Source organism: Columba livia, chromosome 7 (assembly GCF_036013475.1).
Source record: "Columba livia isolate bColLiv1 breed racing homer chromosome 7, bColLiv1.pat.W.v2, whole genome shotgun sequence".
In the NCBI taxonomy this organism is placed as follows: Eukaryota; Metazoa; Chordata; class Aves; order Columbiformes; family Columbidae; genus Columba; species Columba livia.
Genome location: NC_088608.1, coordinates 21,668,963 through 21,693,505, shown reverse-complemented (window position 1 = coordinate 21,693,505; position 24,543 = coordinate 21,668,963). Strand labels below are relative to the sequence as shown.

At 37.7% G+C, this 24,543-nt stretch overlaps 1 protein-coding gene across 1 annotated transcript; it reads right to left on the bottom strand.

The window, feature by feature from the left end:
• Positions 1-5,709: 5,709 nt before the first annotated feature.
• LOC102091411 (plasma membrane ascorbate-dependent reductase CYBRD1) lies at positions 5,710-20,420 on the bottom strand. Its single transcript, XM_065068760.1, has 4 exons — positions 20,114-20,420; positions 12,811-13,019; positions 10,016-10,170; positions 5,710-9,793 (listed from the first exon to the last, which is right to left on the bottom strand). The coding sequence occupies exons 1-4, from the start codon at positions 20,298-20,300 to the stop codon at positions 9,493-9,495; spliced, it is 852 nt and encodes a 283-aa protein (XP_064924832.1). The 5' UTR covers positions 20,301-20,420; the 3' UTR covers positions 5,710-9,492.
• Positions 20,421-24,543: the final 4,123 nt, after the last annotated feature.

Here is a 24,543-nt window from a genome sequence, read left to right as displayed (position 1 = left end):
TTGGCAAATTCTAATTGCAGTTTTCTTAATTACATATATGCTACAAGATGCACTATGGTCAGCTCTAAATAAAAACAGTATATTGTTTCCATTATAGTTGGATATTTGCACTAAAATGCAAATAGTTTATTTGCTAATCTGTGTTCCTGGCTTGAGGCCAGTAGTTTTCCTACCTTTTATTAGTTGCAGCCTAATCTAAAATAGAAGCCGAATAAAATAATTGACCAAGAATATAGCTTCACCTAATATTGTCTATATGCCCCACTCTGTCTTTCCCTTTTCTGTCTCTCCCTAGGGGAAAAGCAGTTATCTTCCTTATGCTAAATCCAGTTCCTATCCAGAGCAATCATGTAAATCTTGGCATCAGTCTCACAGCAGAATAAAAAGTCAAATCAGCAGGAAACTTCCACATAAAAGCAACAGGCAGCCCCAGGAGGAATACAAAAAAAAAGAAAAAAAAAAGCCCACCAAAACCCACAACCAAAAAAAATCAAATAAAAAAATCCTCTCAAACTCTTCCTTTTATTTTCTCCCCAGAAGAATAAGAGTTCTACTCACTAGAAACACTCAACAAACACTCAAGTTTTCTTGTAGTTTTTAAGATAATATGCCTTCGAAGAATAACAACTCATTATTCAGCAAGCTTGCCAGCCTTTCAAAGCCTTTTATTTCAAAGCTTCTTTCTGAATAAACAGATCTATAAAGAGAACAAATGGAAGCTTCTGTTTTTCCTAGCATTTTGCATAGAGGCTACACAAGCTATCTTCTCTTAAAATGGGACTGACCTCAAATTACAGTTTTATAGTAACCAAAAATTGTTGGATGTAGCTGGTGGAACAGATTTTATGTATTTTTACATACAGATTGGCTCTAAAGCCACAAAAAATATTTTTAATTGAAAATTCAATACGTTAAGTCAAAACCCCAAAGTATTCTTTATTATTGCAGTCCTACATATTCAAAAATGTTACTAGTAATTTCATTAGGGGTATTTTAAATTTTTAGAGACAGGCAAAGGAAGATCAAGTACAATATGCATAACTGTCATACAAATATGTTGACAACATAATAAAACTAAAAGTGTGGTTTGTAATATAATCGGAATTTGTACATATTGAACTGATGTACAAAATGACTTTGTATCCATTTATTGCATTCCACAAGAGCTTACTGGAGATTGAATTAGTCCTTTAAGGCTTTAGGAGGAACTGTTATTCATACTAAACTGACTTGCCCTCTCCTAAACAGGAAAATGATTACCAAGATTATAAAACAGAGAAAACATACTCAGAGATATAAAGATTTTGTTTGCTAGAGCAGGGAATACAGGGAATTCAGGGAATACAGAGGTAGGAATAAAATGTCCTTAGAAAAACTGGAGAAGGGAGCTTGGAATAAGAAAGAACTGTCATTTAGTGAATGGAGCATGTGTAACTCAGTGACTTGGAAAGCTTAATGTTAGTAAGTGCAAAATAATGCCATTTGTAGGGAAAATGTGAAGAAATGTCTGAACTCTTCAGAGGATTGTAATCACCTCTTAACTTAGGAAGGAGACCTGGGCATTGCTGTGAAGAGCTCAAACCATGTGTAGATTCCCTAATAGAGGTTCCTATATTCATTTCTGTGTTAGTACCCGAGTAGCAATTGAAAATCACAAAGAGTATGCAAGATTCCCTGGTGACTGGCACAGGCTTATGAAGGAAGAAATCAAAATGAGTGCTGTATGTGCCAGAATATTTGAATTTCTAGAAAAAGCAGGTAAAAACAGAGTACAGGTACAGTCAGGGATTGGAATAACATTGAACTCTACTGTCTCTGAAGTCCACTGAAAACTCTGGAAGCAATCCTTACCTGAATATACCTTTTTTCAAAGTGTATTTGAGCCCCTGTTAGTGTGGGAATGACTGACTGCTTGTGTTGTCTGTGACCTTTCATTTATTTGAGGCTAGGACAGCAATGGTTAGGTCCGTATGCAAATTCTTCCAAGACAAATACTGCTTTTGGTTATACATGTACGATCTCGTGGACAGACAAATACTTCCTCAGCTTTTGCAGTTCCATTGGCTGGGTCCCACTGCTTGGTAGCAAAAGACATTTCGTCCAAGTCCACCGATAATGCTGCCTCCTTCGCTGGGCAGCGGTTGTAATTTTCAGTCACCAGCTGTGTAACTGTCAGTACAGACAAAAGAGCCAGGAAGTCTTCTACTGCAGCACTGTGAAAGCTGCTGCAGATTTGTTTTGCAAGGCCCTTCCAACTTCTGCTTAAAGGATGCAATAAATTGAGGACAAGATTTGTTTCTGATTTTACATTGCTACAGACTTTAAGAAGCATACTTATACATTTCCAGCTGCTACTCTTAGTAAATATGGAGACCTGTGAAGGGGTGATGTAATTTCCTATCCCTCTATAAAAGCATATAAAAAGTGCTTTATTTTTTATTTAGTGACTGTCCAGCAAACATCTTTATTCACTTCATGCACGTCATCCTTTATTTGTGAGTTATAACTAAAATGTAACTTTAAGGCTTTTAAAGCCAAGTATTTCCACAAAACCATATGAAGGGAATAAATAGTTATAAATGGAGAAGCCACTGCTTGTCTACAGCAAATAGTCCATGAAGACTGATCTATGCAGTGCAGAGTAGAGGCTGAATATACAGGATTGCTGTCAGGGAGCAATGAGGGCTGGCTGGGAGCAGGGCAGGCAGGGAAATGGCAGCAGGGTTCCACATCGTCAGGCAAATTCATGGTGCTGAGGCAGGCTGACAGTCACGGTGGAAAGTCAGTTCGCAGGTCATAACCAGACCCACTGAGGGGCAGAGTCCTGCGATCACTGGTCATGGGCTCAGGCAGAAACCAGACCAGGAATTCAGGTCCACTGGGGCACAGGCAAGGACTAAAGCACCCAGATTGATCTTAATTAAAGCCCCTGCATGTGTGGGTCAGGGTTCCAGTTGAAGCTGGCCAGGCCTTTTAAGGCCTATTAGCGTGTTCAAGGGCCCGACAATTGTAACATTATCTAAATTATTATCCGTTGCATTTGGGACAGACTAAAATTATTTCAGAGGCTGTGTGTTACTGAGACTTTGTTCAAATTCTTCATTACAGATGCAGTAATAACAGCAATTAATCCTCATGTAAATTTTCTTGTATTTTTAATCCCATTCTCTATAGCTGCTCTGAAACAGTAGCCAGACAGTATTAGTGCTCCCATTGCCACAGTGATCTATGAGCTATTCCTTAACTGCGACAGCAACTGATGTGTTTTTAACAAAAAGATCAAGCACTCAAGGAGAATTGCTAGGATAATACCTATACTGGAAGTCTTTTAACACAGTGTTTTTACCAGATCCAATAGTCATAGCAATAATGAGAGTAAAGTTCTGGAGAATCAGAATTACACTGAATTTTGCCACTTTGTTGGCCTAAACATGAATACCTTTGTGAAAAACCACAGTACCCTGTCTACATCAGTACTCCCACTGTTACTGACACCATGAAATCACTGCCATAATTGGCTATAGGAGAAAAAAGTCTCTTCCAGTATAGCCTGTGAGGACACGTAAGCAAGTCAGATCAAGAAGGTAGCATTAGTGTACCGCATACAAAATGTCTTTCAGTGGTACTGAAACCAGTATATTCAGCGGATTATATCAGAAAACATGCTTACAAAGTCCATGTCCACAAATAGAGTATATTAAGAATAGAAGATGTTAGCATGAATCAGAGGGAAGAGCTTTACTTTTTGGTTATTTGAAATTGGCACTAATGTTCACTTTATCAGGTTTAAATTTTATGTGAGAATGCAAGATCAAATGGCAAAAGTACTGGAAGTTCCTGGTTTTGTCTAATACTTGCTACTTGAATATCTTGTATATGAGCTTATCACTAAATGTGCAGGGTCCTATGTTCTCTCCAAGCTCGTACTTGCGCAGAAGTTACAAATAGGAGTTTAAGAAGTCTGAGGCAGAGCACAGTAAAGAATGATTTCCAACATCAGAGATGAAGAAATACTGTATCTGAAGTGAGCCCTTTAAAATAATACATAAATTCTGACATGACTGTGTGTTTTATGTCTACCAACCTTGTAATTTTATTTTAAGGCAGATGACTCATATTGTATCAACTAAGGCCATTTTGGTAGTGCTTGCCACCTAGTGGATTACTGCTTTGCACACATGTGAGAAGGATTGTCTGCTACAAAAAAATTTGAAAATCTGCTTATTATTCACACTATTTAATAATGTCCTACAGACTTTGAGTACCGCTAAATGGAAATTGAAATAAGAATTGCAAACATTTTCACTTTTATCCATTTTCTGATAGCTCTATTTATAGCTGTTGCTTGACTTGGTGATAGGCAAAAGATGGAATTTGAGAGCCAACAAGCAGCCTATGGACTCAACTCAAGCCCCAAGCTAACATATGTTAGTTGGTAGTCTCTGATGACCACATCTGGCAAACCTAAGTGAGCTCATTGAAATTTATACCAGTTGTTTGTACTTCTATTAGAGATATCCATGGCCTTGTCATTTTTGTTACAACCAAAGTTCAGATATGTGTACAGTAATAACTGGATTTCTCACTTTTACCTCCACTCTTCTGTTAGCCGCATCGCTTGGAATGGTTATCATTCAGTTTTTCTGACCTGGACTTCCGTCTCTTCCTGTATAGTAATTTACCCTTTGTTACTGCCAACTAGTCATACAGAGATCAGAAGCATTGCTCATACCATAACACAAGGCAAAACTCTTTATGTAAGTTACAAGGGTTCCATCAGCTACTTAAAAAACCCACTTCTCCGCACAAATGCAGTCCTCCTGCCAAAATTTTGAGTCCCCTCTTTCAAGTGTGAATACAATTGAGCTTTTACTGAATTTTGTAATTAACATATTGAAAAAATATGGACTGTTTTACCAGAACTTTCCCTAAAAAATCCAGCCTAGAGGAGACAGATAAGTTCTCAGCAAAAGGGAATTGTCAGGTTTGAATATAGCAAATTTTCTGCTATACTGATAATTGTAACAGTATTTTTTAGTCTTCCATGATGATGATCATGTTGAAAAGTTTTAGCCAACAGCTGTATGATATTCAGGAATAATCTGCTTATGTGTTACACTTTTAGAAGAATTTCCAATTAATCTTACTAAGCTAAAGAACATGCCTTAATTCTTACCTGTTTCAGATATGCTCATGATAGTTTTGCTATTAATAGCATTTTATGATCAATAACCTGTTGAGGAGTAACTTGATGTGCAGTTGTTAAATCTAGCTCAGAAGATTCCATGGGGTTAAAGCCTTTGCCCTGCATTCAGTTTGGCTGCTATTTATCTGAGTGTGTTTGGATTTTACAGCCTTCCAACTCAGGACATTCTATGATTCTATGACCGAGGATAGTTTAGGGTCTTTTTTTCCACTCCAAAAACTGGTGTGGGGAATTTCTATTTCTATTATGATCAAAAGGTGAAATACAGATTCTTTCTGTATATGGTGAACTCCTTCACTTTCTGTTATATACTGACTATCCTTCTAACACTACAGAGTACAAAATTCCATCAGGAATACTTGAAATTTAAAAATATTTAATTCATTTTGTATAACTATCCTCCCATTTAAGAAAAAAGTAATCATAAGAATAATTTGATCTTTTGCCAAACTTAGAAAGTTGTATTTTAGTACCATAATATAAATTTGTACTCAGTGGTATCATAAGCTTGAAAAATCATTTTTATTAACATACAAAAAAGAATAAGTAAAATAGGCATTGTAATGAAATATTTGCTTTCATCTACAAATATGTACCGTGAATAACAAAACAATAAAATAATTAAGTTCTTGTGAACAGTTAGAAACAGTGGAAAGAATTTTCTGAAACAGAGGCATAAAAAAGGGTTCTGAAATAGAAAATATTTGGCAATATCTTTTAGTCTCTCAATAAAATATCCACGTAAACAAGTAATCTGTATTTACAATATCATATGCAATCTTCTTGGTTACATGTCGTAAGAAGCATACATGTAATTACTGTACATTCAGTTTTAAAATCTAATTCACACCATCAGTTCTCAGTTTCATTAATGCTGGAAAAAATGCTGTTCTGCTTCTGTAAGCAGTACTGCATAACAGCATGTAAATACATTTCATTTTTTTTTCCAAGCATCTTAAAAAATTAGCACTTTTAATGTTAGGTTTTGTAACTTCCTATGTTTTTATAGGAACCCAAACTTGGAGTGTAAGCTCTACAATCATGTCCCTGTAAAAACAACAATGTAGAAGATTTCCAAACATGCACAGAAATCCTGATTAAAAAGCTAGAGTTCTACCTCCCATTTATATCTTTGAAAATACACCTTTTAATTTTCCATGTTGCTAATATTACATATAAATAGAGGTAAGAAAAGTTGCATGAAAGGAAAGTTAATGGCACTTGGAGAAGCAGCTTTAGGAATGCCTTTTTTTTCTAGAGAAAATTACTCTCCAAAGCCCTATGTATTTTTATTTAGCACTTGAACTAACCTCATATGTTGCAAGGATAGCTAAAGACCTTTTAAATCAGTTTAGAACTGAAGCCAAAAGTCTATAGGATGTTGAGTCTTTTAAATTCCACACAAGAAGATGAGCAAGGTTTAGGAGCCCACAGCTACTGCATCTCACCAGGATCTTCTGAAGACCAAAGCAGGCAGAATCCCACAGTTCATACACATGAGATATCACTGATCATTATAATTTCCCAGAATAGAATCTTCCAAACACCACTGAGTTTCTACTATCACATTTAACCTCAGAGTTGAAAAAAACCAAAAAGGTAGTCTGGCAGACTACCCTCAAAAGTTTGCTAATCATTGATTTTCAATTAGGTTTATATAATCAGAATAGAGAAGTAAAGAAATGCCACTGTTCTTTTTCAAGTACCATGACTCTTGAACATGGAATAAATGGAAGGCATGCTGGTTACTACAGCTTAATTTTAACAGCATATAGAACCACCCACCTAAAAGCTGTTGATTTCAATACGTCCAAGTCAGTATTGTAACAAAAGAAATCACAGATGTGTGTTTTGTTTTGTTTCCCAATATACTGTAGAGTTTCTTCCAGAACAATCCTTAGACAAGCAACTACCACATAAACACACGCTTTTATTAGATGACTTAGTACTATGCAAGGATTGAATGAGCTCATTTTCACAGGCCACTACATACCAACTTAACCTGCTGTTGCCTGTGTGAGTGCAGTATGAAAAGCCACTTCACCTGTTACACTTGAAAAGTGTTAACAGTGCTCTCTCACAAAGACTAAATGTGCATCCAGCAGCTGTAAGATGCCTACTGATTTCACAAAAAAACCCCAAACAACAGACTTGTTGAGCAGAACATAACAAGATCAGAAGAAGACAGCACAGTTTAGTGTTCTCCAGAAGCTACTGTGAATCCCTCTTCCTACTTAATATTCAACGTATAAATTTGTAATAAGATGCATAACATAATCACGTCATGTCAGTTGAGCACTAATGCACTAATGTCATGTAAAACAAGTGCTCGTTTTCCTCTCAGAAAGCTGCTATCAGTACTATTTGGATTTTATGTTAAAGCTGTGCAGAACCATTTTAGGGAGGACAGATAAAAGTATGGAACTTGAAAAACAGTCAAAAAGCTGTTTGATCCATTGCACATAGTAGGACTGGAGGGGCGTTCACACAATAGGGTAGTATTCCTTCCATCATACCTGAAGGCTACACCATGGCATTTAAAAGTATGTATTTTCTCAAATGAAGCAATATACCAATGCTAGGTTGGGTCTCAGTCATCCACAAACATACATAAGTAAAAACACAGAACTCTGGGATGTAGTCCTTGAGTACCAAATGGTACAGCAGAATAGTTTTTCAAATATTTTACTATGCTAGCTTTCTACACTGCATTCACCAAATAATTAAATGTTATTGCAAATCACACAACAGGGACCAAGGTGCTTCTTGTCAGAGAAGATCCAAAATGGCACATGACCAAAATTATTTGTACTAGTGCAACACTGAATTTCAAGAATTGCATATTTGCTAAAGTTTAATATGTTTAAACATTTTTAAAAGGTATAGCAGATAAAAATTTACGTAGTCTAAAAAACCCAGGAAGTTATATGCTGTCTGAAACTGTCTATATTGCAACATGAACAGTGGTAACTTTGGACTTGTAGTGGGCTCTGCAACTTTTACAAGAGCTTATAATAGAAAGGCTCATTATTGTGGACACGAGCAATGAAAATTATCTACTATAATTATTCTTCTATGATAGTAAAAATTATCAATATTGTTTATATCTGTGAAAATAATGAATGAGCATAATACATCAATACTCTGGTTAAAAGAAAGAGCTGTAAAAATAAGTGCCAGTAGAGACTCAAACTGCATTATTTAACACTTTAACTTCAAATTAAAAAGTCATGGAGTTTTTAATAGTGTGCTTGTAGACTAAAGTATGTCTTCATGCCCATGACAATAATTGTTTTGACGCCAGCACAGAGATACCAAAATTGCCTTTGAGTGAACAGGTAGCATTTTAATCAAATCAGCAAAGCTCAGCTATTTCTTGGAGGCAGCATTTCTCACTTCAGGCTCCTTTCTTCTGCTAGCAGTCTTCTCTGGTTTCTAAGCTCCTGATTTCTAGTCTAGTGCCATGAATCAATAGAGCTGTCCTATCAAATAAAAATAGTAAAATGCTGCCTTCTGTGTGTATCTATAGCTTTCCAAAGAAGCCAAATTCTGCATTTGTATGTCCTAAAATTTCCTTAGATTTCAGTAATGATCACACATGATCCAAAGCCAAATGTTGTCTATATACAATATATTTGGTAGAGTTGGTTAAAAAGTCAACACATACCTTTTGATTAAAAAATTTTTTTAAAAAGTTTTTAAAGGAAACATGGCAAACTTTGATTTTTTTTTTTGAATTCAAAATTTTAGACTTAACATTTTTATGGTGCAGTTCTGCAAAGTGCTGAATGACCTCAGATCCCAGATACATATTAGTAGTTGGTGAGGGGGTTAATCAGGTTGAGCAATCAGGGCTTTAGAAAGTGAACATTACTAGAAAAATTATGGGTGAGCGACTAAATTCTGCTATCTGGTATACTTCATGACTCTGTTTTGTAACCTGCAAAATCACTCAGAGCAGAACTAAGTCTCGATCTTGTTAATTTTTCATGACTCTAAAAGATATAAGCATTAAGAAGTGATATGGAAAACATTTTTCAATTATGTGTTTTTCCCATTATGTGATGTCATTCACACCCTCATTTTTTAAATGAGGACTGAGCATGAACCAATAAAACATGTTCAGGACTTATTGGAATTTAAATTCATATGCAGAAAACATGAGTATCTTTGAGCAAGCCATATGGAAACTAAAATCCCAACCTATTTATATATCAATATAATTAAACCGGAAGAAACCAGGGGGGTTTGGCAGTATAATAGTACTCTCATTCTGTGTAATTTCTTTACATAGTTGATCGTTGGGCTGCTTCATCAAGCTTGAGGTTTTGTTTTCTGGCTGCATCACTATTGATCCTCAGGTCAGCTTTATCTGCCTGACTCCCGTCTGTCATTGTGGATTCCGCTTCTGTGCCTTCGGCAGTCCCTCCAACGGGCAGCAGAGCTTTAGCATTCTCTTCTGGGGGGCGCTTCCAGTGGGGCCTGCTTGCCATCCACAAAATAAGTGCACCAAATATGACAAGCAAAAGACCAAGACAGTTGACAAAAGTTGCCTCTGGTGGAGAAGAGCTATATGCAGGATTTTGCCTTTGGAAGGGAAGAAAAATAAAGGTCAGTTGTTTTGAAGACAATCCTGGTCTAAGAAGAGCAGTCTCCTACTAGGTAGGAGGTCTTTGTAAACCAAACCAAACCAAACCAAACCAAACCAAACCAAACCAAACCAAACCAAACCAATGACCCAATACTAGATGGTTATAATTCTGTGCAAATGGAAGCACCTTAATAAACAAGTGAAAAACAAATACTTACAATGCAAATATAAGCTTTTCTGTGATTCCCATGAGAGCTGTTGCAATCACCGTTGCAAAGATGGTAAGACCCGAATAAACATGTATTGGTATGACAGCTCTTCGGAGAGGAACTGGAGCAAAAGGGAGCAGAAAGACGGCGAAACCCAAGAAAAGCTAAACACAGAACAGATTCTTAGTTAAAGCTATATGTGAAACACACTGCACTTCAAGCAGAATGAAAATCATCACAGAAATTCCATTTCGAGATGTCTTCACATACAAATTTGTAAAGAATTGGCAGTTTTATTTCTGAATGTGTTTCCCTTCAAAATCAAAGCAATAATTCTGGATTAGCACCTGGGAAGCAGACATGAAATATTTTATAAGTGATCCCACCTAATATCAGTGTCCAAACTTACTGATACTGCTGAAACTACAACCAAACTAAGTACTGCAAACACAAGTTTTCAGTGTCACTAGTTCACTAATACATTGTAAGTGTGGGTAGGTACATTTTTACAGTCTTTTCAGCTCATGTTCTCTGTTTCTGTTACAGATTTACACATAAATGAATATCAGAAGGCAGCCTAACCTTCTGACTTGAGTGGACTAAATAATTTGACCTTATTAAAGTACATGTCTTTAGAAAGGCAATGATCTATATCTCAATATAGAGATATACACAGATAGATACCAATCAGTTGGCATTTACAGAATGAATATGTGTGTGGGTGTCATGAAGTTACTCAGGGGACATGAGTCTTCCTGTTAGCACTAGTTTTGTGATGGAAGGTGACCCATCATGTCACATGGTTGCAGTCACAGGCTTGCTTGATCATATTGAAGTTGTCTCCCTTTTTTAGTTTGTTCTGCCATTACTCACCCCTGCTGCTAAATTAGAAACAGTGCATGAATTTGTATTTCATCTTGCTTTAACTTCCAGCCTTAGTCCTGGTTTTGTCTTTCCATGCTGCATTAAAGAGCCTGGTATTTTCTCCCTGGGAAGCTTTTTAATACATTGTAATAAAGTAATCTCTTAATCTTCTTTATATCAGCTAAACAGTTAGAGTTTTTTAAGTCTTCCACTGGAAGATAGTTTTTCCAGCTACCAAATTACTTTCCCAGTTTTTATCTGCTTTTTCAAATTATTATGTTTTTACATTAAAAAAAAAAAAAATCCATAGTATTTCATATTAGTTTCACCAATGCCATATATGGAGATTAAGATAACCTCCTATTAGAGAATTTACTTTTCCTGTTGTCACAGCATTGTGACAACTCATTTTGAGCTTCATGTCATCTTCGAGTACTACTTTTCAGAGACCTTCCTTACCAAGAGGCAGTCTCCATTTTACATTTCTGCCCTATTTTTAAATGTACATCCTTGTGCTATACTATATTAATATACATTTGATGTAAATACAATATATTTACACCATGGTTCCTGTAGGTATAGTATTATGTGAGAATCTCCCCCAATAATTTTTCAATTCTGAGTTTAGCATACCCTTTCTGGCAAATGCCAAGTGTTCACAGAGATGCTACTTCATGACTATTTTTTAACAACAGTGCTTAATCATTTAGCAAACATAAGTCTGCCTAGAGACTTACATCCTGGTCTGGAGGAAGTAACACCACAGTTCTAGTGATGAGACAAGCAAGGCATTAAATGCCATTGATCATGTTTATAGTGGAAAAGTGAAAAGTAGAAATAAGATATTATTAATAATTCTTTATCTTAAATATTAGAAAAAATGCTGATACCTGGTAAAGTGGCAGCACAGATTTCCCTGAAATAACTGCATTATTAAGATAAGGAAAATCTTAACATTGTTCATTCATTAGCTGTTGTTCAACTACAAATAATACACTCCACAATGCTGCAATATGCTTTATTTTTTCTAAGTGTTAAACGTGCTATTTCAACATTATTTCCTGTACCTCCTAGCCTGAGCAGTGAAGGATGGGAGTCCAAAACTCAAATCCCACAGCTGGGGATTTTCTATGCTTGATCACTAAATAATTAGTGTCTTATTTTTTTACTGTTAGTGTTTTGGGAAAAAAAAAATATCAGAATTTGATGGAACAAAATACATTTCCATAGTGTAATAACAATACAGAGAATTCAGAATGTATATGTAGAAACATCACATCTGTATGTGTATACTAACTGTCAGGGCATGCCTGCTCTTCTTCTATGCCAAATGCAAAGCATATGAAGTTAGCTCATTCTCCATTATGGTAACTCTAATTCTCTGCCGACAGGAGCGGGTAAAAGCACGCACACAAACATTTATCACAGTTTTGCTGATTCAGGAGAACTGGTTAGCCAGCAGTAGCTAATTGAGCTGTCAGATCCTTTCGATCTGCATCGCTTCCTGCTGCACTGCTTCTGCTGACAAACACAAGGCTTGAGACCAAGAAGTTGCTACTTAAAATTATGATAGTTGGAAAAAAATAAAAACAATTACTTCATTTGAGGCTTCCTTAATGAAAGCACTAACTGTATTTAAATATGCTGCCAACAAACCAAATCACTTGCTTTAACTTCAGCAGTTTATAGAGCTTAGAAACACACTACTGTGTAACTGAATAGTAAATCAACTGCCATGATCCTAGCAAATAAATGAAACATGCTTTAAAATACATTTTTCTTTGAAGTCAACGATCGAGTATTTGCACATTTACATGCTAATTTGGCAAATGACAGAATATAAATGGATATCCCAGTAGTTAGAGTGTATTAATGAGCCTGAATTATTCAACACATTCTTCAAATTTACAACCTGTTTATAAATACAGTTATATTCTGACCTGGAGAGAATAAAATATAACAGCAGTCAGCCCAATCCAGCTGTGCAGACTGTACATGTTTGGAATGTTGCCGGCATTGTGGTATTCAAACACGGCTACCAGAGAAACAATCGCAAGAATCATAGCTATGGTATTTAATCCAGCGTGTATGAACTTCATCAGGAGTTTGCTGCACTTCCATGTCCAGGGCAACCTGTACACAATAATAGCTGAAGAAAGAACAGAAACAAGATTTTATGCCTTGCAGGATAACTTCTCTCAGATTTTGATAATCATGCATCATTCACATAGTCACATTGTAAATTATAGGAAAATCCAACATTTAATCCTCTAAAAAAGCCTAGGCTTTTTCCTACACATGGCATAACATATTCCAAATATACAACTGAGGTTTAAATATAGCTTTTAGAGAGACTTCTTCCTAATTTTTAAAAAAACTTAAGCATGTTTCAAAAAAACAGTAAACAATCTGGTGTCATCTCTTCCTTGTTCCTCAAACTGATCAACCAGGATTTTGATTTTTTTCTGCTGCTTGTCAGATTAGCAGAACAGGGCCCAATTCTTAAATCCAGAAGAATACCTACTGAGAAAAAGTGTGCAAGATTATTTTTTAATGTTTATTCTCTTTGCCATCTTTGGATAATGCTGTTCTCTAATTGCATATATATTTATATGCTATTACATTGATATTAATAGGATAATTTAAATGAGAAAATGCTACTCAGCATAAGGGAATCATAATCTGACTCTTAAAAGACAAAAGGATTTGGCAACTACAACTCTTCGAACACTGTTAGATGAATCTAAGGGGATTTTGCCTACGTTTGCATTAATAACTCCAGCAACCAGGGTTTTGTCCAGTGTGAAAAAACCAACAATTTCTAGTGATCTAACTCCAGAAGCCTAGAGTTGCTTCTTCCCAGGCTCTTTCCTCAAGGTCTCCACTGCTCCCTCCCTGCCACAGCTGTCCCCTGCCTCTCGTATAAGCCAGGTGCTTCCCACAGGGGACACACTCAGACCAGACTAGATCACTGAAGTCCCAGGTACATCTGATTACAAACTAGGTAGTAATTCTGCACGTATGACAGCACACAAGTATATTCAGATAGCAGGGGACAAATATTTATGAGGACAGCTGATCAGCTGAGCAATCAAGGCTAATGCCCACATCCATAGTGTCTTGCCTGAGCAAAAAGACTGAGCTCCATTCATCCCATTCAGCACATCCTCATTTAAGTTTTCTGCCTATGAAACTACATTCAAATCCTTATATATAATTAGCTGTCCTAAAACAAAAGAATAAATATATGTTTTTTAAAAAGTTCCTCTTCCAAACATTAAGCAATAAATATGCACCAGAAAAAAAAAAAAGTATTACCTGATAAATACAAAGATTAAGAATTTACATAAGTGGTTCTCATGTGCCTTACTTAATACTTCTCCATAACCCCAGCTTCTTATGCAAAAAGCATAGGTTATGGAAAATTAATAGGCTATTCATACTGCATGTTTTGATGAATAATAATAAATTACTAATTTCAAAGCTCTCTCTACATTTTTTCTTTTTTTTTACTTGGACGCCTGCACTAAATAATTCACAAAGAAAATACTGTTCACAAGTGAAATTTCCAGACTACGATAAAATTTTAAATGAATGTATGCTTTTACATAGTGTGTGAAAATGTAACGCTGGAATGAAAGTGACCCTTAGAGTATTTAAACATACACAGCACTTAGGTAGTTCTCAGCTTTCTACTTTTAAAAAGTAACAGTAGTAAATCCTACAAATCAGGAAGATAGAAACCTTGGTTTTTAAGACAGTTTGACAGTAATCAGTCTATATGACATAGGTATTATTCAGCACACCAATCTTATGATCACCTTTAACAGTTCCCCAAAAGTTATATGGTAGTCTTATATCTTGTTGATATGGAAATAATTGCCTGAATCAGACTATTATTAGTTAATTTAGTAGTAGTGATTGTGATTTCCAAGTTTGTAAACAGGTATGCCAAAAAGGCCCCAAACAAGCCTCAGCATCCCATGAGTATTCCCAGTAAATCCTCGTAGCTCCATCTTAGAATATGGCCCATAGTATTGTCGATATTTATTCCAAGTGCAGCAGTGTTCTGGACTCTGTATGTGTTGAAGTAGATGTGCCTAGGTCCTGGTCTCAGTTTTCAGTCCATGATCACAGAGTCAAGTCCAAGCTAAAAATTTGTAGAAAATTTTTCTTTGGTGCATAAGATGCTGTAATCTCATTGATTTAACTTCCCAAATCACTATCAAAAACTCCCTAGTCATGTGTCCACATAGTCTTAGATCTCTATCTGAGCTCTTTCCCATAAACAGTATGATAGACAAGAAAGGAATACAGACTAATGGCTAGGACACTTGTTAATAATACCATGCATTAGCATGTTACATGCCACAGCCCAGGACATATGAATGACAGTACAACTTGGTTTAAACCTTTTTCCTTGAGGGCTGTGTGTGGTGTTACACATTGCAACTTGAGCAGATCTGACTGTTGGTCACTGTGAAAAGACACAGTCCCATTTCCCCATCACCACTTTTGCTCTATTTCTATGTGCTTCCCGCTGCCTTTGTTGTAAGTCTTGTTTTTCTGACCAGCAGGAGGAAGCAAGACAATTTGCTGAACAAAAGGGAAAGGAGGGGGAAGATCCTGCTTTCAGTGGTGCAAGCTCTTAAGAACTGACTCAGACATTGTGTAATTTCATCTCAAAATAGCCTGAGTTAATTAAAAGCACATACACAGTTACAGCATTTTTAGTCATAACATGCTAAAGCAGTCCCATGAAGAACTTTCTCTAGCAACAGCATCTCTACTGCTGTTAAGAAATCTGACAGTCTAGATTTCCTCAGACAAAGCTTCTCTACTGAGATCTCACTCCTGTTTTGAGCTGTGATTTTAAAGCATGTCACATACTGCAGAGTAATCTTGCAATATTTTGTATGTAGCATGGGACACCTGTTCTTTGCCAAAAGCACAAAGCAAAATTCTAGAGTTAGCCCTCTAGTATTTCTGACTAGCACATGCTGCACATTCTGTAGGGAGGTGTAATGGATTGCTCGTGAGACGCCTTTCAACTTAAACGACACAAGTGTGGTTCTGAGTGCACTGGAGGTGCACTGCACAGCACCTCGCACCCGCCAGAAAGGAATGTTCCTCTTCACTCCTATTTCCTCTCCTGCTCCTTCTTGGCTGATCCTGTTGCTTCAGCAAGTTCTGAACACCCACTAGATTCTTTGGGAATCATTTTAACATCAGAATGGACAAGTGCCCCTTTATAATTTCAAAGGGACTCAAACTAAGCTTGTCAAGAGAGCTGTGTCTTGACAAGTTGCCTGTGATGAGACCCTTACAGCTAAGCAATGATTTGCCTTTCCAGTTCTTGAGAATTCTGCAGCCCATTGGATGTTCGAAGCTCCAGAATTAGCTGTTTTTCCTTTGAATAGATGTTTTGTTGTTTGAAGCAGAGGTAATCAGGTTTGTGAGATAACTCAGAGCAAGCATTATCTTTAGATGTATTTCAAGATGAAAATCTATGCTTACTTTAAAGTAGATTTGCATTCTTTCTCCTTCCTCTCACACATTGCCCAGCATCTCTCTTCTCCCATCTATGGCACTTCTGAGACACTTTGTGCAGGCAAATCAACATTCCATTCTGGCAAAAACTGTACCTGGGGTGGGTAGGTGTTACTTTCCAGCTAGTTGAGTTAATTCTGACAAGGGCCAGAACTGGCACAAACAAACCAGTAGGAAGATGAAGTCTGAGGCAAGGAGAAAGCTGAAAGGGAGAAGTGGAGGATAGAAGTAGGAATATTTCAGCCTCAGTGAGCTGTTGGGTCACCTCACCCACCTAGGTGATTTTATCCATACAAATGAAATTTAATTGACACTGTAACACCACATGGCAATGTGGCAGACCAGGATTGTTCCTTCTCTTCACTCTGTAAAGAACTTCTAAGCAACATTCCTCATGTATTCCTTTATTAATACCTTGCTGATGTTAGGCTACATCCTCATGTTTTAAGCCTGTTTAAAATACAAATTGTATGACATTATATGTCATGTATGATGAGGAATATTAATTGTGCAAGCATCTTCCAAGATTTTTAGTGTACACTTTATTGCATAGAGTTTACATACGGTTCATAAGCAGTAGAGAACTGATCGGAGGATGTGAGACAGAGACTACCTCCTTGTTCTGACCTACTCTTTATTCAGTTTTCCACAACCCTAAAAACCACTATGGTACTTCACAGTCTGTAATAGAGATTGTCACATCTCTGTAGAAAAAAATATTATTTTATTAGGCAAGTAATGGGAAATCCTCAAAAATAATTTATTCTACATTACATCTTGATAGGTTCCTTAATTAGTCCTTTGGGAGAGAACCAAACATCATTTTCAGACCAAACATGAACTAGCATGCAAGTACTCCTTTGGAACATGCTCTGGTGTCTACAGTCATTGTTCAACATTTCCACATGTAAAATAAGACAGAATTCCTTATTATTTAATCCATTTCATCATTCTACTATTCCTTCAAGGCTTTCTTAAAACTCATTTTTTCCTCATGCTTTTTCCTATCTTATTATTTTCAAAAATGTTGCTGTACTAATATGCACACAGACTTTTATTGCCTGTGTTTTTCCCACTCCAAGTCTAGAAAATCATCTGGACAATTGCTGTGCACTGACAGAGTTTTGTCAGGTAACATTTACCTATTGATGCTGATCCACAAATAGTAACAATATTAACATGCCTACAGCTTTTTAATTTGATTGACATGATACAGACAGCACTTTATCAGGGCACATCTACTTCCCAATATGCACATTATTACAGTCATGTCTTCTACCTCCTACGCATCAATACAACATTTCTGTCCTTGTATAGACTTTAATGAGCTCAAGAAACAGTTGATTTGGTTATTATTTCAAATTTTCCACACAAATTTAACCAAGATATTTATTAGAAAGTCCTTTCTACTTTTAACTACTTAAAGACTTTTTGTGTGTGTGCAAAGAGGCATCCTATTCTCCAGTCTCATCCAAATTACTTTGAATTCAATGGCAGACTTCCATCAGCTAAATATGAATCAGGTCCACAGTGGTATCTTATCTGTTGATATTTCATCTGATTTACTACATAAGTCCTTCAGTCTCTGACTTTGCTTTTCTTGTTATATAATAGAATTTCCTCCCCAAATAATGGTCTCTTATCAGTTGATTCCTTGGATATGTTCCTGTTTTGTTTTTTTTTTCTTTTCTTGATGTTCAGTTAACTTCCATTTACTTTACATATATCCTTACCTATATAAGGCTTGAGGCAACATCCTTACTCTGTGACTAGAGAAAAACTGAGTTTCAGAGGAAAAAAAACAACAAAATGTGTAGGAAAAAGCTGCAGAAAACCTACCCCTATTTTCTTCACAAAGTCTATGCTTATGTAAAATACAGTACTTTGATCATATATATGTTAGTGAAGTCAACAGGTGTTTCTCATTGCTTATTTATAGCCTGAAATTACACTTCTCCATTGAGCAATATTATGTAAAACAACTTCAAAACACTGTTTATTGCTCAATAGTAATTTGTATCTTGAAGCCAGAAAGCTGAAAACACACACTACTCCCATTGAAAAAAAAAAAAAAGAAAATTGCGGTGTATGTTCAAATCACAACATTCCCTTCATAGCTAGAACCAGACAGCCACCCCCTCCTGCATCTTCCAACCCCTGGCGGGGCTCCCGCCAAAGAGCAAGCGCACATGTGATGCAAACAACATGTTCCACTGGAAAGAAAGTCCGGATGTGCTGGACAAGTTTTCTGGCTGGATGAATGCAATGTATCATTCAGCAATGAAGCAAATGTAATTAAGGTTATTAAAAATGAAATTCTGAGTTTGTCTAGACAAAATTCTAGTTTGTCTTCTATTATGAAGAAAAAATACTCCTGCTTACATTTATACTGTAAGTCTCCAGAGGTCCTTCATTACTTAAGAATACTAAAATCTTCCCTGTCCTCTCCACACAAAAGCCAGTGGTAAAACTATGGGAGAATTTCCAGTGTTCTCTGCAGTATTTATCTGCCCTTCTTGGAGATGTTACTAATGTTTCATTTTCTCTTTTCATGTTGAAACGCGCAATAATTTTTTCCATGACTTTATTAAAAATTACTATTGGAAGCTGTCATCTGTGTCAAAATTCCTGATTAGTTTTAATGCAATTAGCATAAATTGACACTCCCAGATGTAGGATTTTAAAGGTGCCCTAATTTTTTCAATATTTACCTCTAGTTTAAATACATTCACATGCTAGATAAGCTCCTCTGTGGTGCTGTATCATTATCTGCTTTTTAAACTTGGCTGAGAGCATTGTAGTTTTCTTTCCTAAGCTGATACAGTTTATCAACTACAGTGTGTCTAATTTAGTCATTTTCTTGCAATTAGCCAATTACGCCAACAGCAAAAACACAGTTCAAACTCCAGTATTGCTGCTGACATCAAGGAACAACCCTTGCGCTTAAGACCTAACATACTAATTGTGTGGAGTGGGAAAAAAAGATACTGTTCATGTCATAAACGTAAAGGGAAACGTCCAGGGCGGAACTCTATATAATCCAAAGTTCTTACACTCTATAAAAAAACAACCAACAAACCAAACAGAAAACAACAAAAAACAACATTGCATCATAATCACTGTATGCTATTTATGGAACAGGATTAAGAATTAATTTAAAATATCTATTTTACACAATAATTTATGCTAAGTCTGGGCTGATGAATTTCATTTTAACTATGGCTATGGTGCTACATTTTCTTTGGCACGAATACCATTCCTGGATCTAGCTTCAGTGGTACTGAACTTTCCTTTCTCCTCTTGGGACATGGGACAGAGCCAGAAGAGAGGGAGCCAGAAGAGAGAAACTGTCCTAGGGCAGCATTTCTGGCATTTCCATTCTCAACTTGCATAATTTCAGGCTAACTAGGAAAACACACCTCGCAAGCGTTACTCAAAGTGCAAGGCAATCCCAGGCCAGGGTAAACAAGTGCTTGCAGAAAAAAACATATATAGCAGTTTCGGCTTGTTACAAGGGACCCTTTGTCCCTTCTCGGGGAGCGCTGGCTTCCCTGCAGCGCTCCGGCCGCACAGCGCGGACAGCTGCGTTCTCGCTGGCACTCGCTACCGTCCCCGCAGCCCCGTCCCCGCAGCCCCGGCCCCCGCAGCCCCTCTCCCCCGTAGCTCCGCGCCAGTCCCGGGACCCTGACGCACCGATGCCCTGGATGAAGACGAAGCCCGTGATGATGAGGACGGGGTGCCAGTTGAATTCCCCCGCTCCGCCGTCCCAGCTCAGCCCTTCGCGGTAGTGGAAGACCCAGACGAGGGAGAGGATGACCGCCACGAAGCCGACCGACAGCGCCGAGACCAGCAGCGCCAAGAAACGCCCGTAGCCCTCCATGTTCCGAGCTCCGTGCACTGCAGCAAGCGCCGCGAAGGAGGGGCCGGCCGGGAGGGCGGGGTGGGCTCCGGGCCGGCGGAGCGGCGGGCGGTTACCGCTCCGCAGCCGCTGCCCGCCCGGCGGGGAGGCCGCTCCGAGGGGCGGGAGCGGGGTGGCACTCCGCAACCCACGGCCGTGGTAGCGCTGCTGGTTCTCGAGGAGGGTCTTGCTTGTCTGTTTTGTTTTGGTGGGGTTTTGCTTTTGTTTGTTTGTTTGTTATTTTGTTTTGGTTTTGTTTTTAAAGCAGTTTTTACAAGCTGGCTGAGAGCTTCGTCCCCTCGCGTTCAGAACCCTGCCTTAGCAAAGACGTTTATGTGTCCGCTTGTCTCCGGGCAGCGCCCCGGTCCCGGCCCCACCGCTCTCCCCTCTCTCCCCGCTCTCCCCGGCTCGGGGAACTGATGTGTGCGAGGTTTGTGCTTGTGGTTGTAGTGGAGGTTGATGGTTGTGATAAGCGAGGACACTGACGGGCGAATGGAATTTACAGGCGTGCCGTAAAGATAAGCTGGCACAGCCACAAGTACGAACAGATAAAGCAGGAATACTACTGAAATGAAGAGGCAGACCGGGCATGCAGAAAATGTGGAGTAGCAGCATGGTTAAAGATACTGGTGGATTGTACTTGGAGCGCACCTTCTGCCATGATCATCCCCTTGACTTATCATTGGATTCACTGAGTGCTGTAAATCTAAACCAGATGCTAACCAGTTTCATATATGGCCTCTGGCCTAAGTATGTGGGAGCATTTGGGCATTGTTCTGTTGAATAACATCAAATATATCTAATGTCCACTAACTAAGAAAGGGAGCGCCTTTTTCTTAAGACTATTCCAACAGGTATGGAAAGGCCCATTGCAGGGAAGTTATGGAGGAAAACAGGAGAAAACAAAACAGTATTGCAAAAGAGACAACACACACCACTTGTCAAATCATGTATTTAGTTGCTTTTTCCTTTGCTGTAGAACATTCAGCTGGCTCTGAAGCCTGTCATATGTAGTAAGAGGATATGCCCAAACATACATTCAACACTACTTTCCTGGTATTTTATTAGCTAACTTTTGAAATATAGATAGTGTCAAAACACATACAAATTAGAAATTAATTAACTGATTAACAGAAAAAAATACTTGTAATTCTGGCTAGTCTTTGAGCTGCCTGATAACTCATGCTTAAATAGAGGCTTAAAAAATGAAAAGAAACAGTTTTATGGAACTTAACATAGTTTCAGTACAGTATCTGCCAATTCAAACCCAGGACTTACTAAAGTGTTGGAAACTTTACACAGAGACGTGAAGAACAAGCCAGATTGGATGGGGATGCAAATATATTTCTTCATTATTCTCTCTGTTCTCCTAAAAATAGAAGTTGAACTCTGACTCTTTAAAGAAAAACTTGACTTGAACATCACTTGTGTGATGATGTTCAGCTTTAATTTGCATGGATTTGGTGTGACCTGCTCTCCAGACTTAAGTGGTTGATCATTTTAGTCACAATGGCAACTAGAACATAGATTTTAAGTTTCACAAGTCACAGCATCTAAGAGAAGTGAAGATCTAAGCCCTGAATCTTCTGCCAAATGAACTCATGCATGAACTTCCAAGGATGCCAGATTGTCATTAGCTCATGAGGCAAGCAGGTAATCTCATGTTGTTGTCATAAAAATGTTACTAAGTTTTCTGTTGATTGCTTAAATGAAGTTAATATTTCTATTCTTTAATTGCAAACCAGCGTGTAATAAAAACATAAATCTGCCTCCCTATGCATAAAAAATATCACGTGGCTTAAAGAGCATACTATTTATACATGATCAATTTTAGTTGTGTAATGTATCTTTTTCCCTACTTGTCTGGAATCCTTTACTCATTGTGTTTTAAACAATGAAATAATCTCTGCTATGTTTTCAAAATCAGTGTTTTGTTAAAGAGTACTGTAAAACCTTCAGATTTATATTGAAATGTTAGAGATCGCAAAGCATCAGTTTCATAGTGCCTGTCAGTTCCATACAGGGGATCATAGGCTTATTACATGTAGTTCCAAAAAAAGGATTCATAGGCCCCAAAATGTGTCCATTCTTTCCAGTTATATGAGCTGGTCTAATAAAATGTCTTTTGTCTCAGTAAAGCCCGCAAACTGACATTAAATAAGTATGTATTTTAGTCTACCTTCTATGAACCTAAATCTCCAAATTGCAAAATGCTCCCAGTTCCCAATGTTTTCAACAAGCTTTGATTACATCCAGTCATCCCAACTATCCCATATGGAACCTTCTACCCAAGTGGATTTTACTTATCCTAAAACTATATATCTTGGAAGACCTTCATGAATTCCTATAGCTCAAACTGGTGTACCCTGTTAAAGCAGCCAATAACAAGAGCAAACACATAATTTTATTGAACTGAAAAATGAAGCCCAATTTTGCCAGCTAACATTTAAACAAATAGTTTTAAAAATAGAATTGGAGAAATGTGAAAGCTTACAGAGTGTTAAATAAACCAAACCTGAACAAAATGCAAAATACAGTGTTAGACAAAGTGCAATGTACTTCATGGAACACTGGTAATACAGAAGAGATTTCAGGCAGCACAATTAGTAACTCCTGCCTGTATTTCTCCTTGTTTCCTGCTCTTCCACATCTTCTTGCCCACTTGGTGCAAGCGTGGATTGGTATAGAATCAGAAGCAATCTTTAGCACAGCTACGATGTCCAAGGGGGTTGCATGTTTATATGGGGGTGGAAACTTGACAACCTACAGGTGACTGCTGAGGGCTGAATGATGCATTTGATACTGTTTGGAACACAAACTCCCCCGGGCATAAAAATGAAGCTGTATGGGGCCTTCAGGTCTCTTGGATCATTGAACACCTGCTTTTGTCCACCATTACTGTGGAGAGGTGCCACAGCAGTTCGTAATCTCTATTCTTTCCCAGAGCCTCTGTCTCCCAGAGCACGCTGGTGTTTTTCTGCTACACCAGTGTGGGGCTCCCTCTTAGCAGTTCTGTCAGGACATCACCTAGTATGCATTTCTTTTGTTGGATTGCTGCATTGTCAGATGTAGGAGTACAATGGCTGTGACTTCACACCTGGAAGAACCTACAAAAATAGACAGACAAAATAAGACCTACAAAGCAGACAAAGAGTCACAGATTATTTGTAAAAGGCAGCAATGGGCTCCTGCCTGCAGTATGCCTGCAGTACATAACTACTTGGCAACTTCTGTCATTGTTGCTATACCATTCATACGTTTTGAGAGCTGCAGCCTGGACATAAATGTACATGAATGTTTATCTAAGCAACACACCGTTTCACCATAGATAGTTGTTTTCTGCTTTTGATGTAATGTCTTAAATATAGGAAGTGTTTCTAATTTCCAGTGACCAGTAACTGACTTTTCAGAGCTGCAGTTAGAATGAGGTTACACTCTTTTTTACCACCTACAGCTTTATCTCTATTTTCCCATGCCAGATAAGTCATTGAAAATCCAAGCTTTAGAACAGGACATGCCAGAAGAATTACAGTGTCCCTCAAAGCATTTGGATGAGTTTCTCAAAAGCCTGGTGGCTGTTCATCTTGTAAACAAACAAAACTGCTGAGATAGTCCAGCCAGGTTTGTACTGGCAGCTAACCTGACTTACTTTTGTGGAAGCTTTACAAACATCCCCTCAGAAGTTATCTCACCATGAGCAATACTGACAAATAAGTTTAAGTAATTAATTCTGAGTGGCAGAAACAAACCAGAACGATCATTTTCCTCTTTTTGGCATTGAGTTCCAAATCTAAGCAGCAGAACCATTTGACTTTTCCTATTCGGGGCATCACTAATTTATCTTTGCAAAAATGACAGCTCTTGAATAGGGCCCTTCCTAGAAATAATCTTTCCTTACTGTCCCTCCTGGAGAGAGCTTTCACTGAGGCAGAATAAGGCACATAGTGCAACTTTTGTCCAAAATTCTATACTGGCCACAGGCCAGTCATTATTACCCATGCAATGAAGATCTTTATTGTGCTTTGATCTGTAGACATTTTGCTTCTGTGAGTTGTAAAGTATTTTTGTAATAGTTTAAAATATTTTGTAAAAAATTTTGAAAATAGTGGAACCATGGAGCAGTGGTTAGAACTGCCAAAGGAAGATTATAAAATGTTACTGCTTGTACTTTTATTTGGCTTGCACTTTCTCATTTTCTTCCCCACCACTCAGGAGTCTTGTCAGT